Raw genomic sequence first — 21,649 nt, forward strand, 5'->3', positions numbered from 1 at the left:
CAGACTCCCATCTAGAGAGACCGACAGACTCTCATCTAGAGAGACCCACACTCCCATTCAGAGAGACTCACAGACTCCCATCTAGAGAGACCCACAGACTCTCATATAGAGAGACCCACAGACTCCCATCCAGAGAGACTCACAGACTGTCTCTCTGTATGGGAGTGTGGGTCTCTCTAGATGAGAGTCTGTGGGTCTCTCTAGATGGGATCTAGAGAGACCAACAGACTCTCATCTAGAGAGACCCACACTCCCATTTAGAGAGACTCACAGACTCCCATCTAGAGAGACCGACAGACTCTCATCTAGAGAGACCCACAGACTCTCATCTAGAGAGACCCACAGACTCTCATCTAGAGAGACCCACAGACTCCAATCCAGAGAAACCCACAGACTCCCATCCAGAGAGACCCACAGAATCTCATCCAGAGAGACCCACAGAATCTCATCTAGAGAGACCCACACTCCCAATCAGAGAGACTCACAGACTCCCATCTAGAGAGACCCACAGACTCCCATCTAAAGAGACCCATAGACTCCCATCTAGAGAGACCGACAGACTCCCATCCAGAGAGACCCACAGACTCCCGTCCGGAAAAACCCACAGACACCCATCTAGAGAGACCCACAGACTCTCATCTAGAGAGACCCACAGACTCTCATCTAGAGAGACCCACAGACTCCAATCCGGAGAAACCCACAGACTCCCATCCAGAGAGACCCACAGAATCTCATCCAGAGAGACCCACAGACTCCCATCTAGAGAGACCGACAGACTCTCATCTAGAGAGACCCACACTCCCATTCAGAGAGACTCACAGACTCCCATCTAGAGAGACCCACAGACTCTCATATAGAGAGACCCACAGACTCCCATCCAGAGAGACTCACAGACTGTCTCTCTGTATGGGAGTGTGGGTCTCTCTAGATGAGAGTCTGTGGGTCTCTCTAGATGGGATCTAGAGAGACCAACAGACTCTCATCTAGAGAGACCCACACTCCCATTTAGAGAGACTCACAGACTCCCATCTAGAGAGACCGACAGACTCTCATCTAGAGAGACCCACACTCCCATTCAGAGAGACTCACAGACTCCCATCTAGAGAGACCGACAGACTCTCATCTAGAGAGACCCACACTCCCATCCAGAGAGACTCACAGACTCTCATCTAGAGAGACTCACAGACTCTCATCTTGAGAGACCCACAGACTCCCATCCAGAGAGACTCACAGACTCCCATCCAGAGAGACTCACAGACTCCCATCTAGAGAGACCCACAGGCTCTCATCTAGAGAGACCCACAGAAGCAAACAGGGTCAAGTGCCCCTCCCAAGGGCACGTCGACAAATTGGGACCCGAACCAATTTGGGCCACCGGCCCAAGCTCTAAATCACCAGGCCGCCAACCATCCAAGATCCCCCCCCCCATTGTCCCCTGAAAAAAATCTCCCCCTCCATACCCCACCCCCAAGATGCACCTGAGCTCAACTTCGAGTCTCATAGCAAAGTGTCTGAATACTTATGTAAATAAGGTATTTCTGTTTTTTTTTTAAATACATTTTCACAAATTTGCAAAGAAATACATTTTCACAACGAGTTGCTCACTGTCCGGGGGACGCCATCTGTAAAGCATGGTGGAGGAAATGTGATGGTCTGGGGGTGCTTTGGTGGTGGTAAAGTGGGAGATTTGTACAGGGTAAAAGGGATCTTGAAGAAGGAAGGCTATCACTCCATTTTGCAACACCATGCCATACCCTGTGGATGGTGCTTAATTGGAGCCAATTTCCTCCTACAACAGGACAATGACCCAAAGCACAGCTCCAAACGATGCAAGAACTACTGAGGGAAAAAGCAGTCAGCTGGTATTCTGTCTATAATGGAGTGGCCAGCACAGTCACCAGATCTCAACCCTATTAAGCTGTTGTGGGAGCAGCTTGACTGTATGGTACGTAAGAAGTGCCCATCAAGCCAATCCAACTTGTGGGAGGTGCTTCAGGAAGCATGGGGTGAAATCTCTTCAGATCACTTCAACAAATTGAAAACTAGAATGCCAAGGCTGTAATTGCTGAAAATGGAGGATACTTTGACAAAAGCAAAGTTTGAAGAACACAATTATTATTTAAATTAAAAATCATAATTTATAACCTTGTCAACATCTTAGCTATATTTCCTATTCATTTTGCAACTCATTTCATGTATGTTTTCATGGAAAACAATAACATTTCTAAGTGACCCCAAACTTTTGAACGGTAGTGTGTGTATATATATATATATATGACAGGTACATATATACATTTTGAACAGGATGATCTATTTTGGATGCAATTTTAATGGAATTAATGGAGAGAGATCAACTATGACAGAGCGTGCGCACTGATTTAAATCAACAATATTTAATCAATATGATGTTTTTTTAAAAACACTTCTTAGCTCTTGGAATCCCAGGAAAAGCTAGACTAGAATAGCTTGCTGGAAGAATTTTTTTTTTTTTTTTTAGCAATTCTAATACTAAATATACTATTGAAAGAAGGATGAAAAGCTCTTGTTTGTTGAATGTTAAAAAGCCTACAGCAGCCAATATAATTCACGGCACCGGCCCGGGAGTTTAAAAGAAAAGACAACGCCTGATGACAGTAGGCTGTGGGCATTTAGTTGTACGACTGACCTGGTATCCCCCTTTCTCTTTCCCTTTCCTTTCCAATAGCAGTTATTTATTCAGACCCGTAACCGTTTGATCTTCATGAAAGGAAAGACACCTTATTCAAGCATGTCATTAAAATGATGAAGATCAGGACGAGACGTATAATTTAGCTGTTGAACGCAAGGAAGGAATGAATGAAGCAACAATAAAGGAGCTAGGCTAATACGCACAACATTAGGGGAAATGTCATGAAAGTTATGCATGTGTCAGCCTACTAATCATTAAAATGTTAAATAAGGCCAATTATGTTTCAAATGTAAACGTTCTAGCAAAATGCATAGCGCAAATAGAATTGAAAAAGGTTGAATATTATTCATATTCAATATTATTCATCCTAATCAGACAGGTTTTCTACATGGATGATACATTGGAGATAATGTAAGACAAGTACTGGAAACAATAGAACACTATGAAAAATCTGGAAAACCAGGCCCAGTATTCACAGCTGACTTTGAAAAGGTTTTGGATAAAGTACGACTGTAATTTAGATATAAATGCCTGGAATATTATAATTTAGGAGAATCTCTTATACATTAAAGTTAAAGTTGTGTACAGTGGGCAGAACAAGTATTTGATACACTGCCGATTTTGCAGGTTTTCCTACTTACAATGCATGTAGAGGTCTGTAATTTTTATCATAGGTAAACTTCAACTGTAAGAGACGGAATATAAAACAAAAATCCAGAAAATCACATTGTATGATTTTTAAGTAATTAATTTGCATTTTATTGCATGACATAAGTATTTGATCACCTACCAACCAGTAAGAATTCCGGCTCTCACAGACCTGTTAGTTTTTCTTTAAGAATCCCTCCTGTTCTCCACTCCACGAAAGCCAAGTCAACAAACAGGTCACTGACCATCTCGAATCCGAGCTGGTCATGGGTGCACCTCAGCCACGCTCAAGGTACTAAACGATATCATAACCGCCATCGATAAAAGACAGTACTGTGCAGCCATCTTCATCGACCTGGCCAAGGCTTTCGACTCTGTCAATCACCATATTCTTATCGGCAGACTCAGTAGCCTCGGTTTTTCTAATGACTGCCTTGCCTGGTTCACCAACTACTTTGCAGACAGAGTTCAGTGTGTCAAATCGGAAGGCATGTTGTCCGGTCCTCTGGCAGTCTCTATGGGGGTGCCACAGGGTTCAATTCTCGGGCCGACTCTTTTCTCTGTATATATCAATGATGTTGCTCTTGCTGCGGGCGATTCCCTGATCCACCTCTACGCAGACGACACCATTCTGTATACTTCCGGCCCTTCCTTGGACACTGTGCTATCTAACCTCCAAACGAGCTTCAACGCCATACAACACTCCTTCCGTGGCCTCCAAATGCTCTTAAACGCTAGTAAAACCAAATGGATGCTTTTCAACCGTTCGCTGCCTGCACCAGCACGCCCGACTAGCATCACCACCCTGGATGGTTCTGACCTAGAATATGTGGACATCTATAAGTACCTAGGTGTCTGGCTAGACTGTAAACTCTCATTCCAGACGCATATCAAACATCTCCAATCTAAAATCAAATCTGGAGTCGGCTTTCTATTCCGCAACAAAGCCTCCTTCACTCACGCCGCCAAACTTACCCTAGTAAAACTGACTATCCTACCGATCCTCGACTTCGGCGATGTCATCTACAAAATAGCTTCCAATACTCTACTCAGCAAACTGGATGCAGTTTATCACAGTGCCATCCATTTTGTCACTAAAGCACCTTATACCACCCACCACTGCGACCTGTATGCTCTAGTCAGCTGGCCCTCGCTACATATTTGTCGCCAGACCCACTGGCTCCAGGTCATCTACAAGTCCATGCTAGGTAAAGCTCCGCCTTATCTCAGTTCACTGGTCACGATGGCAACACCCACCCATAGCACGTGCTCCAGCAGGTGTATCTCACTGATCATCCCTAAAGCCAACACCTCATTTGGACGCCTTTCGTTCCAGTTCTCTGCTGCCTGTGACTGGAACGAATTGCAAAAATCGCTGAAGTTGGAGACTTTCATCTCCCTCACCAACTTCAAACATCTGCTATCTGAGCAGCTAACCGATCGCTGCAGCTGTACATAGTCTATCGGTAAATAGCCCACCCAATTTTACATACCTCATCCCCATACTGTTTATATTTATTTACTTTTCTGCTCTTTTGCACACCAGTATCTCTACCTGTACATGACCATCTGATCATTTATCACTCCAGTGTTAATCTGCTAAATTTTCATTATTCGCCTACCTCCTCATGCCTTTTGCACACAATGTAGACTCTCTTTTTTCTTCTTTTTACTGTGTTATTGACTTGTTAATTGTTTACTCCATGTGTAACTCTGTGTTGTCTGTTCACACTGCTATGCTTTATCTTGGCCAGGTCGCAGTTGTAAATGAGAACTTGTTCTCAACTAGCCTACCTGGTTAAATAAAGGTGAAATAAAACATTTTTAAAAAATCATTACCTGTATTAACTGCACCTGTTTGAACTCGTTACCTGTATAAAAGACACCTGTCCACACACTCAATCAAACAGACTCCAACCTCTCCACAAAGACCAGAGTGCTGTGTAAGGACATCAGGGTTAAAATTGTTGACCTGCACAAGGCTGGGGTGGGCTACAGGACAATAGGCAAGCAGCTTGGTGAGAAGGCAACAACTGTTGGCGCAATTATTAGAAAATGGAAGAAGTTCAAGATGACGGTCAATCACCCTCGGTCTGGGGCTCTATGCAAGATCTCACCTCGTGGGGCATCAATGATCATGAGGAAGGTGAGGGATCAGCCCAGAACTACATGGCAGGACCTGGTCAATGACCTGAAGAGAGCTGGGACCACAGTCTAAAAAAAAAACATTAGTAACACACTACGCCGTCATGGATTAAAATCCTACAGCTCATGCAAGGTCCCCTGCTCAAGCCAGCACATGTCCAGGACCGTCTGAAGTTTGCCAATGACCATCTGGATGATCCAGAGGAGGAATGGGAGAAGGTCATGTGGTCTGATGAGACAAAATATAGCTTTTTGGTCTAAACTCCACTCCTCGTGTTTGGAGGAAGAAAAAGGATGAGTACAACCCCAAGAACGCCATCCCAACCGTGAAGCATGGAGGAGAAAACATAATTATTTGGGGATGCTTTTCTGCAAAGGGGACAGTACGACTGCACCGTATTGAGGGGAGAATGGATGGGGCCATGTATCGCAAGATATTGGCCAACAACCTCCTTACCTCTGTAAGAGCATTGAAGATGGGTCGTGGCTGGGTCTTCCAGCATGACAACGACCCGAAACACACAGCCAGGGCAGCTAAGGAGTGTCTCCGTAAGAAGCATCTCAAGGTCCTGGAGTGGCCTAACCAGTCTCCAGACCTGAACCCAATAGAAAATCTTTGGAGGGAGCTGAAAGTCCGTATTGCCCAGCGACAGCCCCGAAACCTGAAGGATCTGGAGAAGGTCTGTATGGAGGAGTGGGCCAAAATCCCTGCTGCAGTGTGTGCAAACCTGGTCAAGAACTACAGGAAACGTATGATCTCTGTAATTGCAAACAAAGGTTTCTGCTGGAAGGTGAACCTTCGCTCTAGTCTGAGGTCCTGAGCGCTCTGGAGCAGGTTTTCATCAAGGATCTCTCTCTCTCTGTACTTTGCTCTGCTCATCTTTACCTTGATCCTGAATAGTCTCCCAGTCCCTGTCGGTGAAAAACATCCCCACAGCATGATGCTGCCACCACCATGCTTCACCGTAGGGATGGTGCCAGGTTCCTCCAGACGTGACGCTTGGCATTCAGACCAAAGAGTTCAATCAAGGTTTCTTCAGACCGGAGAATCTTGTTTCTCATGGTCTGAGAGTCCTTGGGTGCCTTTTGGCAAACTTCAAGCGGGCTGTCACATGCCTTTTATTGAGGAGTGGCTTCCGTCTGGCCACTCTACCATAAAGGCCTGATTGGTGGAGTGCTGCAGAGATGGTTGTCCTTCTGGAAGGTTCTCTCATCTCCACAGAGGAACTCTGGAGCTTTGAGAGTGACCATCAGGTTCTTGGTCACCTCCTTGACCAAGGCCCTTCTCCCCCGATTGCTCAGTTTGGCCAGGCGGCCAGCTCTAGGAAGAGTCTTGGTGGTTCCAAACTTCTTCTGTTTAAGAATGATGGAGGCCACTGTGTTTTTGGGGACCTTCAATGCTGCAGAAATGTTTTGGTACCCTTCCCCAGATCTGTGCCTCAACACGATCCTGTCTCGGAGCTCTACGAACAATTCCTTCAACCTCGTGGCTTGGTTTTTGCTCTGACAACTGTGGGACTTTATACCTTATATCTTTCCAAATCATGTCCAATCAATTGAATTTACCACACACAATCAAGTTGTTGAAACATCTCAAGGATTATCTTTTTTTTGGTGATAGTTACAGTCTTGTCCCATCGCTGCAACTCTCCTACGGACTCAGGAGAGGCGAAGGACGAGAGCCATATGCGTCCTCCAAAACACGACCCTGCTTCTTGATGCTCGCTTAACCTGGAAGCCAGCTGCACCAATGTGTTGGAGGAAACACCTTTCAATCGAAATCAGCTTACAGGCACCCGGCCCTCCACAAGGAGTCGCTAGAACGTGATTTGCTAGAGCGTAACCCGGACGACGCTGGGCCAATTGTGAGCCGCCTCATGGGTCTCCCATCGAACGTGGGGCTGTAAGTGATGCCGCTGCGCCACTCAGGGGGCCCAATCTCAACATTGATCAATGGAAACAGGATGCACCTGAGTTCAATTTCGATTCTCATAGCAAAGGGTCTAAATACTTATGTAAATAAGGTACTTAAATGTTTTAAGTGTGCAAACATTTTCAAAAACCTGTTTTCGCTTTGTCATTATGGTGCATTACGTATAGATTGAGGAAAAACATTAATTTAATTAATCTTAGTATAAGGCTGTAACGTAATAAAATGTGGAAAAAGTCTAGGAGTCTGAATACTTTCCGAATGCACCGTATAAAGCCGTTTAAAAAAAAATAATTCCCCCGTACCTAACATCATCACTACAGACACGAGTCTCCACCCCGGTCTCAGGGGTGGAAAACTCTGGAAAGTCCTTTGGTCTTTGGTGAGTAAATCAGCTTCAAGTTTTTGCATGTTACTTGTGGAACAATTTTCACAATCTTACATTTGATGTTCGGGTTCCTCTACGGCAATTCAGAAAGCTGATTGAGGACCTGATTTGTTTTTGAACGAGTGTTTATATTTCTGCTTGCATTTTATATTTCGTGTATATTTTCTGTTAATTCAGGGCTCATCTGTGAAAAAATTAAATAAAACCTTGTCTCACTGACTGATAAAAAACAGAAAATACTACACTACTTTAGACCAGGGCCCACAATGATCTGGTCTAAAGTAGTTCACTATTTAAGGAATAGGGTGGCATTTGGGATTTACACACCGGTAACTATGGTAACTATATCAAACTAAATATATAATAAACCAGGACAACTGGAACAGTAGTCAAACAAGTTTCATTTATTTGTAACATACAAATAAAACACTGACAAGGTTGAAATGACCGTTTCGTTTTTTTCCCCCTCCTTTCATCGTTGTCAGTTAATAATGAAATCAGTCACAGGACAGGTACACTCATTGTCCAACATTGAGTTTAAATGTCGTTTTTTAAAACCTAAACAATTGTTTTACCTGTAAAAAGCAAATAGAAACCAATCCAATGAATCTGTAACAGATTATATACAGACAGAAAGAGACAATGATCGATAAGAAACAAATAAGAGAGTTGATCATGAGGAAAAATATTCAAACAGGTCATAAAAGTCCGATTTATTTATTTTTTCTTAATTATGAAGAAACGTTTATTCTCTAAACTAAATGGGTTTTCAATTTAAACAAAAGCGGTCCCCGCACCACCGGACCAAAGCCACCAATCCAGGTAGCGGATACAGATCTGGGATCAGAACCCTAACCACCCTGCCCCCACATCCCAACAGAGTTGGTGCTAAAACAAGTTGCCTCTGACCTATAAATATAGGATTTCTAGAAGAAGCCTATGACCATTTTAGGACTTCCATTTATATGCCCTAACTAACCACTGATCTCAGGTGAGGAACGTTGTCACTCCCCCTGGGCCGGTTTCCAAGACCGAGATTAAGCCTTGTCCTGGATTTAAAAGCATTCTTTTTTTTTTGTCCAGGACTAAGTAAAAATTTGAGGTTGGGAAATCTGATACTAGATCTGTGGTTAGGGGTGTCTTCTTTCCCCCAAACTATTTGACCGTAACATAGTTGCTAAGAAACACGAAGAAGAGATGGTTGTTAGTGTCAGTTGGGATTTGAACCTGAGACAGACATGGTCTGTAGAATATTATCTGGTTGGAAAGTAGAAAACAAAACGAGTGATTGTACTTACCTGACAGTTTATCTTTTATACAATGCACAAGAAAAAATGTCAACGTTTTTTTTGTTCCTTTGTTGTTTTAATAAAGCATTAAACTTCGAGCCTGGGTGAGATGCCAGTGTTGAGTTTCTTCCCGGTCACTGGGGAGACATCCCAAATATAACCCTATTCCTTAGTGCACTACATTTAACCAGAGACCTAATGGGCATTAGCATGCCATGTGGGATACAGCCACACAGCAGAGAGGTGGGTTTCTAGTATCTATATGTGAAACCCCTCAATCTGGCAACCCAGATCTGCCAGCCACTATACCCTGAAGGTTTCTGTACATAACAGAGATGGCAACAATTACTACCCTACGGCCCTGTTCAAATGTAGTGCACTATATTATATATATGGTACTGCGTGTGTGTGTGTGTGTATATATATAGTACCAGTCAAAAGTTGACACCTCAGTCAGTCCAGGGTTTCATTATTTATATATAAAAAAAAAATTCTACATTGTTGAATTATAGAAAATAAATCAAAACTATGAAATAACACACGGTAACCAAAAAATATATTTTATATTTGAGATTCTTCAAAGTAGCCATCCTTTTCCTTGATGACAGCTTTGCATACGCTTGGCATTCTCTCAACCAGATCACGAGGAAGTCACCTGGAATGCATTTCAATTAACAGGTGTGCCTTGTTAAAAGTTAATTTGTGGAATTTATTTCCTTCTTAATGCGTTTGAGCCAATCAGTTGTGTTGTGACCAGGTAGGGGTGGTATACAGAAGATATCAAATAGCGCTAAAAGACCAAGTCCATATTATGGCAAGAACAGCTCAAATAAGCAAAGAGAAACGACAGTCCATCATTACTTTAAGACATGAAGGTCAGTCAATACGGAACTTTGGAAGTTTCTTCAAGTGCAGTCGCAAAAACCATCAAGCACTATGATGAAACTGGCTCTCATGAGAACCGCCACAGGAAAGGAAGACCCAGAGTTACCTCTGCTGCAGAGGATAAGTTCATTAGTTACCAGCCTGATTCACGCAGCCCAAATAAATGCTTCACAGAGTTCAAGTAACAGACGCATCTCAACATCAACTGTCCAGAGGAGACTGCGTGAATCAGGTTACTACATGAATCCATATGTTACTTCATAGTAGTGATATCTTCACTATTATTCTTCAACTTATAACTTTATTTTTTTTATTTTAATTAATTAACAAAAACGCTCAAATGATCAGGCGTCCTAACTTTTGACTGGTAATGTGTATATATGCATCTCTCACGTCGCTCTACAAAAATGTAGGAACAACGGGTGTTCCTGCCATGAGACAGCATTTAAAAATACTGTAGAAGATCAACTGAAACGGATCAGAGGCTCTGGGGAAGAGAGAGAGAGACTATCTACAGAACACCTGATCAAACTAAGAGAAATACATTTGTGGGGCTCTGTCCCAACAATCCATCCTAATTTACCATTCAGAATGCATGGCTAATACATCGCACATTAGGATTATTGGGATGGAGCCTTGGGACAGTTCAGAAAGCTGTTGAAGAGGTGGCTGCCTAGACAGAGCACAAGCAGATTCCTAACTTATCAAAGACTGAAATAGTATGGAGAGAGAAAGAGGGATATGGATGAGAGAGAAAGAGAGGGATATGGACGAGAGAGAGGGTGGGATATAGAGGGGGCCAGGGATTTTGGGGCGTTTGGAGGTTGGGTACAGTAATGACTCATGAGCAGAGAAGCGGACGAGGGGCAGCTTCTAGAGCGTGGGACCAGGAAGTGGGCAGGAAGTGTGGAAATAGGAACAGGCTCCCTCAGTGGCAGCAGCCTCCACAGTGCCCTCCTCCACCGTGGCTGTGCCCCTGGGCCTCGGCTTGGGCCTCGGCATGTTTGGTCCGCCGCGACAGGATCTCATAGGTGCAGTCGTCGCCACAACAACCAGACATACTGGGGGAGGTGTCGTCGATATCGAACCTGGCGAGGGAGAAAAGGGGGGTAGAAAGAAGAAGAAGAAGGGAAGAGTGGATTGAGTACAGCACCAACAGTGATCTCTAAAAGAACAAAATCATGTTTGTACACGCTGAGAAGCAGCTGTTGATGTTGCTATAGAAACCCACTGTAAAGCTTCTCTGAAGAACTGGTACGCCCCGTGGTTGTGTTTGAATACTGTTAACATCACCTTCTTCATCTGTGTGCTGGAGGCAGAGAGAGACAGAGAGAGAGCGCGAGAGAGGCAGAGAGAGAGCGAGAGAGGCAAAAAGAGAGCGAGAGAGGTAGAGAGAGAGGCAGAGAGAGAGCGAGAGAGGCAGAGAGAGAGAGCGAGAGAGGTAGAGAGAGAGAGAGCGAGAGAGGTAGAGAGGCAGAGAGAGCGAGAGAGGCAGAGAGAGAGCGAGAGAGGCAGAGAGAGAGAGCGAGAGAGGTAGAGAGAGAGCGAGAGAGGCAGAGAGAGAGAGCGAGAGAGGTAGAGAGAGAGGCAGAGAGAGAGCGAGAGATCATTAGGGCCTGATGAATGTATTTCCATTGACTGATTTCCTTCCATGAACTCAGGAAAAAAAATGTTGTGAATTGTTGCACGTTGCGATTAATAGTTTTGTTATGTACTCTATAACACGTACCTGTTGGCGATGAGCTGTAGTATCTGGATGAGAAACTTGCCCAGTCCTTTCCTCCGCACCCTACTCTCCAGCTGGACCTCATAACTACAAAAACACAACGCACATCAACAACCACAACAACACTGGCCGAGGTTCAACCCCGGATTAAGTCGTATCAAAGACTCTAAAAAAAGGGGGGATGTTACCAAGTAATTACCAGTTGGAGGGGGATTTTCCCCCCTCACGTGTGCTCACATTTACAAGATGTAGTGAAGCATACGGCTCTTTCGACAGACTAGTGTCCTGCTCAGGGGGTTTACTTGAACAACAAGCTGCCTCACACACTGCAGAACAGGAGATCACCATAGGGCAGGAGCCTACAAAAAAGTAAACTGAACTATACAATAACATTTCAATACTACTAGCTATAGCAAAGATGCTAATAACTAACCCAAGATAGACCAAAGCCAGTTGTTTCCAATGAGAGCAAATGAATCCTAGTGGGCAGAACAAGCAAGGAGGTGGGCAGAGCCAAGCACGAGTGAGATCCTATTGGCACATTCTAGCATATATTTGCATATTTCGACTAGGGAAGACCTACTCTGAAGTGTGCATTAACTCAATTCACTCTTGCACTCAAAGAATATATATATATATATATAATATTATTAATATAAATATATATATATATATATATATATATATAATATTATTAATATAAATATATATATATATATATATATAATATTATTAATATAAATATATATAATATTATTAATATAAATATAAATATATATATATATATATATATATATATATATATATATAAAATAAAATTAACTTTGGCAAAGGACAAAGTCAACAAAAGTTTATTCACTGTTCATAACAGATTACAGTTTTGGAAACCAAAAAGTGCATTGAGAGCAAACGTTTTATCGATGGGAAAATGTGCAGAATGTTGTCCAAAATCCATCTTGCTCTATCTGGGTCATTGTTCTCTCTGTGGCTATAGTAACGGTCAGTGCCACTTCCTGTAAAAGGAGACCATGACAACCCCCTTACCAGTATAGCACCTCCTCCCCGCACTCGACATCGAATCGGAAGTGAGAGAAGGCCACGGGGGAGGAGTCTGTGTCTCGAGCCAGCAGATACCACGCCCTCTCGTCTTTCATCTCATCCCTCTTTTCTCTCTCCTTCCATCCCCACTCGCTTTGCTCATACCTGCAGCATAGAGGTCAGATGTCAAGCACTGGCCTACGTGATTGGATGGAATGTGAGTAGTTTGTTGTGATTGGGTAAAGACTGTTAGCAGGAGTTAAATCGGGTTGGGTACCGCCTGGTCCGAGACCCCGGTACCTTTGGTTATTTGAATTTCCAGAGCCAACAACATAAGTAATCAACAGCACAAAATCAGACAAGCCCATAGCAGAATAATTTACCAATTCAGTTGTTCAGCCTGTCGCACCTCACGCGACAAAATAATATTCCTCTCCGGGGGCATTCAAATTACAGTACCACACGCGGAGAGAAATATTCATTTTACAACAGTCAATGCCATGGCAAGAAACTCCTTTGAAAATCCATTTTGAAAAAGAGGATCACTGAGCTTCCTAGTGTTACTAAACTAAACTTATTTATCAAATCCAAGACATTTTAGAAGCAGCGTTTTTAGCAGCGCCATTGATTTAATGCCATGATGGCGCTCAACAATGGCGCTCAACAATGGCGCTGAATGCATAGTGAAGACCGGGTTAAATAGAACAGGGTCTGGTATAATTGATGGGCCTACATTATACTCACAGTGCAGGATCCTTGGCTGGCTAAGTGCCAGTGGAATGTTGTTGTTGTTGTTTTTTTTGGGGGTGGGATCAAAGTCTTCAATATGTTGCTAACTAAACTTTAGGCTAGCTTGTTGATAGAGTTGATCTAGCTAATGATTAGCACAGTGGGGTACATGCAGACGGTCAACCCTCAGCCCATTTATTTCTAGCCACATCAGGTGATTAACGCTCAATGGAACACTGATCATATGGACAGTGTGTTATTGGCCTCATGTCTGGAAAGGGGGAGGTCACTGTATTTTGGAGTACAATGTCCTGTTCTAAAGTCAACCAGAGAACGGACCTCCTCGCGGTCGTTCTCCTCCAAAGACATGGTAACACCTCTCCGAAAACCTGTAGTAAGCCACGCCCTTCACCATCACCCCAATGACATCACTCCTCCCCTCCCTCCTTACAGTGTTTGCATGTTGGTCCGGGTCAGCTCGTAGGCCCACTCCACAGACATGGGGTTGAGAGTGGACACTCTCTTACACTCGATCTGGAGATTCAATCTGGAAGATCAATAGAGCAGTTAGCTGAGCGATGCTATGTTTATCAGCCAGAGTCATTAGCCACTTATCAGCCAGAGTCGGTGGCCACTTATCAGCCAGAGTCGGTGGCCACTTATCGGCCAGAGTCGGTGGCCACTTATCGGCCAGAGTCGGTGGCCACTTATCGGCCAGAGTCGGTGGCCACTTATCGGCCAGAGTCGGTGGCCACTTATCGGCCAGAGTCGGTGGCCACTTATCAGCCAGAGTCAGTGGCCACTTATCAGCCAGACAACACCCATAGTAATAGAGGTGGACAATCTCTTACCCGTTTCTGTCATACTTTTTGAAGACTGGGAAAGCAGCCAAAGGGTCGTCCAGCTGTGGGAGGAGAGAGACCGACAGAGAGAGACAGAGACACACAGAGAGAGAGAGAGAGAGAGAGACACAGAGAGAGAGAGAGACACAGAGAGAGAGAGACACAGAGAGAGAGAGAGACACAGAGAGAGAGACATAGAGAGAGACATAGAGAGAGAGAGAGAGAGAGAGAGAGAGAGAGAGAGAGAGAGAGAGAGAGAGACGTATGAGTTACAGTCAGACGCAGTCACACAATCAGGAAAAACTGGAGCTCTTTTTCAATTAATATCTTTCCTTGATTCCTCACACCTGTCCAAACCTCCCTTTCAAAATGCTTAAAAGGTCGGGGGTGGGGGGTAAACAGTCGAGGGAGGGTAGGGTAGACGGTCAGGAGGGAGGGAAGAAGGTCGGAGGGAAGGGAGTGACCCGTCTACCCCTACCCCGGTCAACAGCCCTACACCCCCCACAGAAACTTGCCCAAGCCTCCCACATTTCTCTTTCACCCAAATCCAAATAACTGATTTCTGAAAGAGCTGCTAAATCTGGACCCCTACAAATCAGCTGGGCTAGACAATCTGGACCCTCTCTTTCTAGAATTATCTGCCGAAATTGTTGCAACCCCTATTACTAGCCTGTTCAACTTCTCTTCCGTATCGTCTGAGATCCCCAAAGATTGGAAAGCTGCCGCAGTCATCCCCCTCTTCAAAGGGGGAGACACCCTAGACCCAAACTGCTACAGACCCATATCCATCCTGCCCTGCCTTTAAGGTCTTTGAAAGCCAAGTGAACAAACAGATCACAGTACCATCTCCGCTATGCAATCTGGTTTCTGAGCTGGTCACAGGTGCACCTCAGCCACGCTCAAGGTCCTAAACGATATCATAACCGCCATCGATAAGAGACAATACTGTGCAGCCGTATTCATTGACATGGCCAAGGCTTTCGACTATCAATCACCACATTCTTATCGGCAGACTCAACAGCCTTGGTTTCTCAAATGACTGCCTCGCCTGGTTCCCCAACTACTTCTCCGATAGAGTTCAGTGTGTCAAATCGGAGGGCCTGTTGTCCGGACCTCTGGCAGTCTCTATGGGGGTACTACAGGGTTCAATTCTCAAGCCGACTCTTTTCTCTGTATATATCAATGATGTCGCTCTTGCTGCTGGTGATTCTCTGATCCACCTCTACGCAGACGACACCATTCTGTATACATCTGGCCCTTCTTTGGACACTGTGTTAACAAACCTCCAGACGAGCTTCAATGCCATACAACACTCCTTCCGTGGCCGTCAACTGCTCTTAAACGCAAGTAAAACTAAATGCATGCTCTTCTAACGATCGCTGCCCGCACCTGCCCGCCCGTCCAGCATCACTACTCTGGACGGCTCTGAATAGGTGGACAAGCACAAATACCTAGATGTCTGGTTAGAATGTAAACTCTCCTTCCAGACGCATATCAAACATCTCCAATCCAAAATTATATCTAGAATCGGCTTCCTATTTCGCAACAAAGCCTCCGTCACTCATGCTGCCAAACATACCCTCGTAAAAATGACCATCCTACCGATCCTCGACATCGGCGATGTCATTTACAAAATAGCCTCCAAAACTCTACTCAGAAAATTGCGTGTAGTCTATCACAGTGCCATCCATTTTGTCACCAAAGCCCCATATACTACCCACCACTGCGACCTGTATGCTCTCGTCGGCTGGCCCTCGCTTTATATTCATCACTAAACCCACTGGCTCCAGGTCATCTATAAGTCTTTGCTAGGTAAAGCCCCGCCTTATCTCAGCTCACTAGTCACCATAGCAGCACCCACCCGTAGCATACGCTCCAGCAGGTACATTCCAAAGCCAATTCCTCCTTTACTTCCAGTTCTCTGCTGCCAATGACTGGAACAAATTGCAAAAATCACTGAAGGTGGAGACTTATATCTCCCTCACTAACTTTAAGCACCAGCTGTCAGAGCAGCTCACAGATCACTGCACCTGTACATAGCCCATCTGTAAAGAGCCCATCTAACTACCTCATCCCCATACTGTTATTTATTTATTTTTGGCTCCTTTTCACCCCAGTATCTCTACGTGCACATCATCTTCTGCACATCTATCACTCCAGTATTTAATTGCTAAATTGTCATTATTTCACCACTATGGCCTATTCATTGCTTTACCTCCCTTATCTTACCTCATTTGTACATATTGTATATAGATGTTTTTTCCCCCACTGTGTTATTGACTGCATGTTTGTCTATTCCAAGTGTAACTCTGTTGTTGTTGTTTGTGTCGCACTGCATTGCGTTATCTTGGCCAGGTCGCAGTTGTAAATGAGAACTTGTTCTCAACTGGCCTACCTGGTTAAATAAAGGTGAAAAAAAAATAGTAATCATTGAAAGACAAATTGAAAGTCAGTCAACTTATTGGTCCCCTACCCTCTGTCCCCTCACCTTATTGGTCCCCTACCCTCTGTCCCCTCACCTTATTGGTCCCCTACCCTCTGTCCCCTCCCCTTATTGGTCCTCTACCCTCTGTCCCCTCACCTTATTGGTCCCCTACCCTCTGTCCCCTCACCTTATTGGTCCCCTACCCTCTGTCCCCTCACCTTATTGGTCCCCTACCCTCTGTCCCCTCACCTTATTGGTCCCCTACCCTCTGTCCCCTCACCTTATTGGTCCCCTACCCTCTGTCCCCTCACCTTATTGGTCCCCTACCCTCTGTCCCCTCACCTTATTGGTCCCCTACCCTCTGTCCCCTCACCTTATTGGTCCCCTACCCTCTGTCCCCTCCCCTTATTGGTCCTCTACCCTCTGTCCCCTCACCTTATTGGTCCCCTACCCTCTGTCCCCTCACCTTATTGGTCCCCTACCCTCTGTCCCCTCACCTTATTGGTCCCCTACCCTCTTTCCCCTCACCTTATTGGTCCCCTACCCTCTGTCCCCTCACCTTATCGGTCCCCTACCCTCTGTCCCCTCACCTTATTGGTCCCCTACCCTCTGTCCCCTCACCTTATTGGCTGCGTCCACCTTGGCACACACTGCATCCATGGCTGCCCTCTCCGCCAGGCGAGCCTGCTTCTTCTCCTTCGCTTTGTTTGACTTCCTCTGGAGGGGGATGGAGAGAGGGATGGATGGAGGGGGAGAGAAGGATGGATAGAGAGATGGATGGAGGGGAGGATGGAGAGAGGGGTGGAGGGGAGGGATGGAGGGGGATGGAGAGAGGGATGGGGGAGGGATGGATGGAGGGGGAGAGAAGGATGGATAGAGAGATGGATGGAAGGGAGGATGGAGAGAGGGGTGGAGGGGAGGGATGGAGGGGGATGGAGAGAGGGATGGGGGAGGGATGGAGGGGGGAGGGATGGAGGGGGAGAGAAGGATGGATAGAGAGATGATGGAGGGGAGGATGGAGAGAGGGGTGGAGGGGAGGGATGGAGGGGGATGGAGAGAGGGATGAGGGGAATGGAGAGAGGGATGGAGGGGAGAGAGAGATGGATGGAGGGGGGAGAGAGATGGATGGAGGGGGGAGAGAGAGATGGATGGAGGGGGGAGAGAGAGATGGATAGAGGGGGGAGAGAGAGAGGGATGGAGGGGGATGGAGAGGGATGGAGAGAGGGATGGAGGGGGGATGGAGAGATGGATGGAGGGGGGAGAGAGAGAGGGATGGAGGGAGGGATGGAGGGGAGGATGGAGGGGGGAGAGAGAGATGGAGGGGGGAGAGAGAGAGATGGAGGGGGGAGAGAGAGAGATGGAGGGAGGAGAGAGATGGAGGGAGGAGAGAGAGAGATGGAGGGAGGGAGGAGAGAGATGGGGGGAGGAGAGAGAGAGATGGGGGGAGGAGAGAGAGAGATGGGGGGAGGAGAGAGAGAGATGGAGGGAGGAGAGAGAGAGATGGAGGGAGGAGAGAGAGATGGAGGGAGGAGAGAGAGAGATGGAGGGAGGAGAGAGAGAGAGATGGAGGGAGGAGAGAGAGAGAGATGGAGGGAGGAGAGAGAGAGATGGAGGGAGGGAGGAGAGAGAGAGATGGAGGGAGGAGAGAGAGAGATGGAGGGAGGAGAGAGAGAGATGGAGGGAGGAGAGAGAGAGAGATGGAGGGAGGAGAGAGATGGAGGGAGGAGAGAGATGGAGGGAGGAGAGAGATGGAGGGAGGAGAGAGAGATGGAGGGAGGAGAGAGAGATGGAGGGAGGAGAGAGAGATGGAGGGAGGAGAGAGAGAGAGATGGAGAGGAATTGGGGGTGCATATCAGTTGGTCAATCTTCAAGCAGAAGGCGGCATATGTGTTTGAACATGACGAGTGAAGTCAGGGACTAGTACACCTGTGTACAACAACACCAATAGTGTTTCAAAGACAAAAACAGGAACGCCGAATGCATGGTTTTAAATGACAGGCGCACTCAGAGACTAAAGTGCAATGCCTTATACCTTACCCTAAAGAAGTAGACAATGAAGGACTGGTATGATAACAACAGTAACAAACACATGTATGGTCAGCATGTTGTAATGTGCGGATCTCCAGCTTCAACATTCACTCGTTTACAGGAAGCAAATCGGGAACACGTGCCTCGTTATTGGCTTCGGAGGTGCGTTTCAGGAACTTAGTTTAATACCTTACTGGCAAACTAGCTAGCTAGTTATGCTATTGCTTCCCACCCCAGCTAAAATACATGCATTTGGGTTCTAAAAAAAATACATCGAGCTAGTCATTATCAAAATATATTCTGAACAGGTGAGACAACTTCAGAGGTTAGTTAGTAGGGTGTAGGATCAACTTAACTATGGTAGTTATGATGAGAAACCTTTCTTTAAAAAAAAATGGATTCCTAGCTAATTGAAGTGGCTAGCAAGCTAGGCTAGCGGTGGCACCAGCAATGAACACACACGGGACAACGATGCACCAATGGGCCCCCATCCCCCCCTACAACAACAACAAAAAAGATCTAAAATAAAACCGGTACAATCGATAGTGGTTAAAACTAGCCACTGCAATCACAAAGCGGGGTTATTTTTGAGTTAGCTAGCGGACTGTGTATCTAGCTAGCTTTTGTATAGCCACTTGGGACTTTGTCCGCCGCCCCTTCAATTCCCTCCGTCCCTCTCTACGTCGCTCACCGGGGATCATCATTTATCGGACACAGTCTTTGTTTGATGCAAAAGCGTTCACATGTCTTTCTCACAAAACACAGACGGTCAAAACTCACCCCCATATCGCTGTTGTTGTTTTTTTAAACGACCGTTGTGTCTTGCTGTTGCTAGCTAGCTAACTTAGTCGCTCAGTGAATGTGGTTTCTTGGGGGGGGGGGGGGGGGGCAGAAAAAAAAGGGGGCAAGATTATGTAAAAATGCTATAGCGGTTTAGCAAACTACCTAGCGCCACTGGCTACAAAAGAATATGCTCGCGATTGATTACACTAAAGTTGACTAAACGACAAAAAAAAACAAAATAGTTTATTTTTTTCTCCGCCAGATTGGCGCCAAGAGAAAGGGGGTGAATTACGTGTCTTGGCCCTAGTCCCTCTTCCTCTCCTCCCTCCCTCACTCTTCCTCTTCCTCCTCCGACCAACAGTAACGCTTTGGGGAAATGACGACACCGCGTCTTTAGGCATTTAGGATGTACACATGATTGTCAATTATTATTGTCTCTAAAATATATAACTTGATTATCTTTGATCTTTTCCATTTGATTCATTAGGATTTGCTGCCTTGCTATGCTGTTGTCTTTAGGTCTCTCTTTATGTAGTGTTGTGATGTGTGTTTTGTCCTATGTTTATATTGTACTTAATTTTTTTTAAATCATCTCAGGCCCCGTACCCGCAGGAGGCCTTTTGCCTTTTGGTAGGCCATCATTGTAAATAAGAATTAGTTCTTAACTGATTTGCCTAGTTAAAAAAAGATTAAATACATTTTTAAAAATTAAAAGGATAGATTTTTTTTTTTTTTTTTTTTTTTTTTTTTTTTTTTTTTTTTTTTTACCTTTATTTAACCAGGCAAGTCAGTTAAGAACAAATTCTTATTTTCAATGACGGCCTGGGAACAGTGGGTTAACTGCCTGTTCAGGGGCAGAACGACAGATTTGTACCTTGTCAGCTCGGGGGTTTGAACTCGCAACCTTCCGGTTACTAGTCCAACGCTCTAACCACTAGGCTACCCTGCCGCCCAGATAATACACCTTGTATATTATTATTATTATTTATTTATTTTGTCGTAGAAATATTAATAATGATTATAGTAATTATTTAAGAGGGGCTGAGGTAGGCAATATTTTTGGAGACAATAAATGGATTTCTGCTATTGAGGCATGGTTGTCCAAAGCCTACTATGCTGGATCAACAGTGTCTCAGTTGGTATAGCATGGTGCTCGCAATGCCTGGGTTATGGATTTGACCAGTATGAAACTTACTATAAATCATCCAGAGCTGCTAAAATGTACATTTCTGATTTCAAATTTTTTTCTCTTACACTTCACCTTCATGATGTCACCTACAGCAATGTGTAAGAGGATATCAAAATATGTTTATTTACCTAGGCAAGTCAGTTAAGAACAAATTCTTATTTTCAATGACGGGCTATGAACAGCGGGTTCAGAACGCCAGATTTGTACCTTGTCAGCGCGGGGGTTTGAACTTGCAACCTTCCGGTTACTAGTCCAACGCTCTAACCACTAGGCTACCCTGCCGCCTCTACACTCTAACCACTAGGCTACCCTGCCGCCTCTACACTCGAACCACTAGGCTATATGTTCCGTCCATCTAGTGCAACACCATTCCTTATTGAGAATCTTTCGTTTAGGTAGTATATTATAAGCCATGATTCCCCAAAGTAGCCACCCTTTGCCTTGATGACAGCTTTGCACATTCTTGGCATTCTCTCAACCAGCTTCACCTGGAATGATTTTCCAACAGTTTTGAAGGAGTTCCCACATATGCTGAGCACTTGTCGGCTGCTTTTTCTTTATTCTGCGGTCCAACTCATCCCAAACCACCTCAATTGGGTTGAAGTCGGGGGATTGTGGAGGACAGGTCATCTGATGCAGCACTCCATCACTCTAATTCTGGTTAAAATACTCTTACACAGCCTGGGGGTGTGTTGGGTCATTGTCCTGTTGAAAAATATAAAATAATCCCACTAGGTGCAAACCAGATGAGATGGCGTGTCGCTGCAGAATGCTGTGGTAGCCATGCAGATTAATCGTGCCTTGAATTCTAAATAAATCACTGACATTGTCACCAGCAAAGCACCCCCACACTATCACACCTCCTCCTTCATGCTTCATGGTTGGAACCACACATGCAGAGATCATCAAAGACACAGTGATTGGAACCAGAAATCT

General features: G+C 45.2%; 1 protein-coding gene across 1 annotated transcript; it reads right to left on the reverse strand.

The window, feature by feature from the left end:
• Window positions 1-8,160: 8,160 nt before the first annotated feature.
• LOC139415850 (N-alpha-acetyltransferase 40, NatD catalytic subunit) lies at window positions 8,161-19,892 on the reverse strand. The gene is made up of 8 exons (XM_071163985.1): window positions 19,522-19,892; window positions 17,335-17,430; window positions 14,298-14,350; window positions 13,898-13,993; window positions 12,724-12,882; window positions 11,683-11,766; window positions 11,185-11,262; window positions 8,161-11,041 (listed from the first exon to the last, which is right to left on the reverse strand). The coding sequence occupies exons 1-8, from the start codon at window positions 19,525-19,527 to the stop codon at window positions 10,882-10,884; spliced, it is 732 nt and encodes a 243-aa protein (XP_071020086.1). The 5' UTR covers window positions 19,528-19,892; the 3' UTR covers window positions 8,161-10,881.
• Between the last annotated feature and the right edge of the window lie 1,757 nt (window positions 19,893-21,649).

This window comes from Oncorhynchus clarkii, chromosome 9 (genome assembly GCF_045791955.1).
Source record: "Oncorhynchus clarkii lewisi isolate Uvic-CL-2024 chromosome 9, UVic_Ocla_1.0, whole genome shotgun sequence".
Taxonomy (NCBI): domain Eukaryota; kingdom Metazoa; phylum Chordata; class Actinopteri; order Salmoniformes; family Salmonidae; genus Oncorhynchus; species Oncorhynchus clarkii.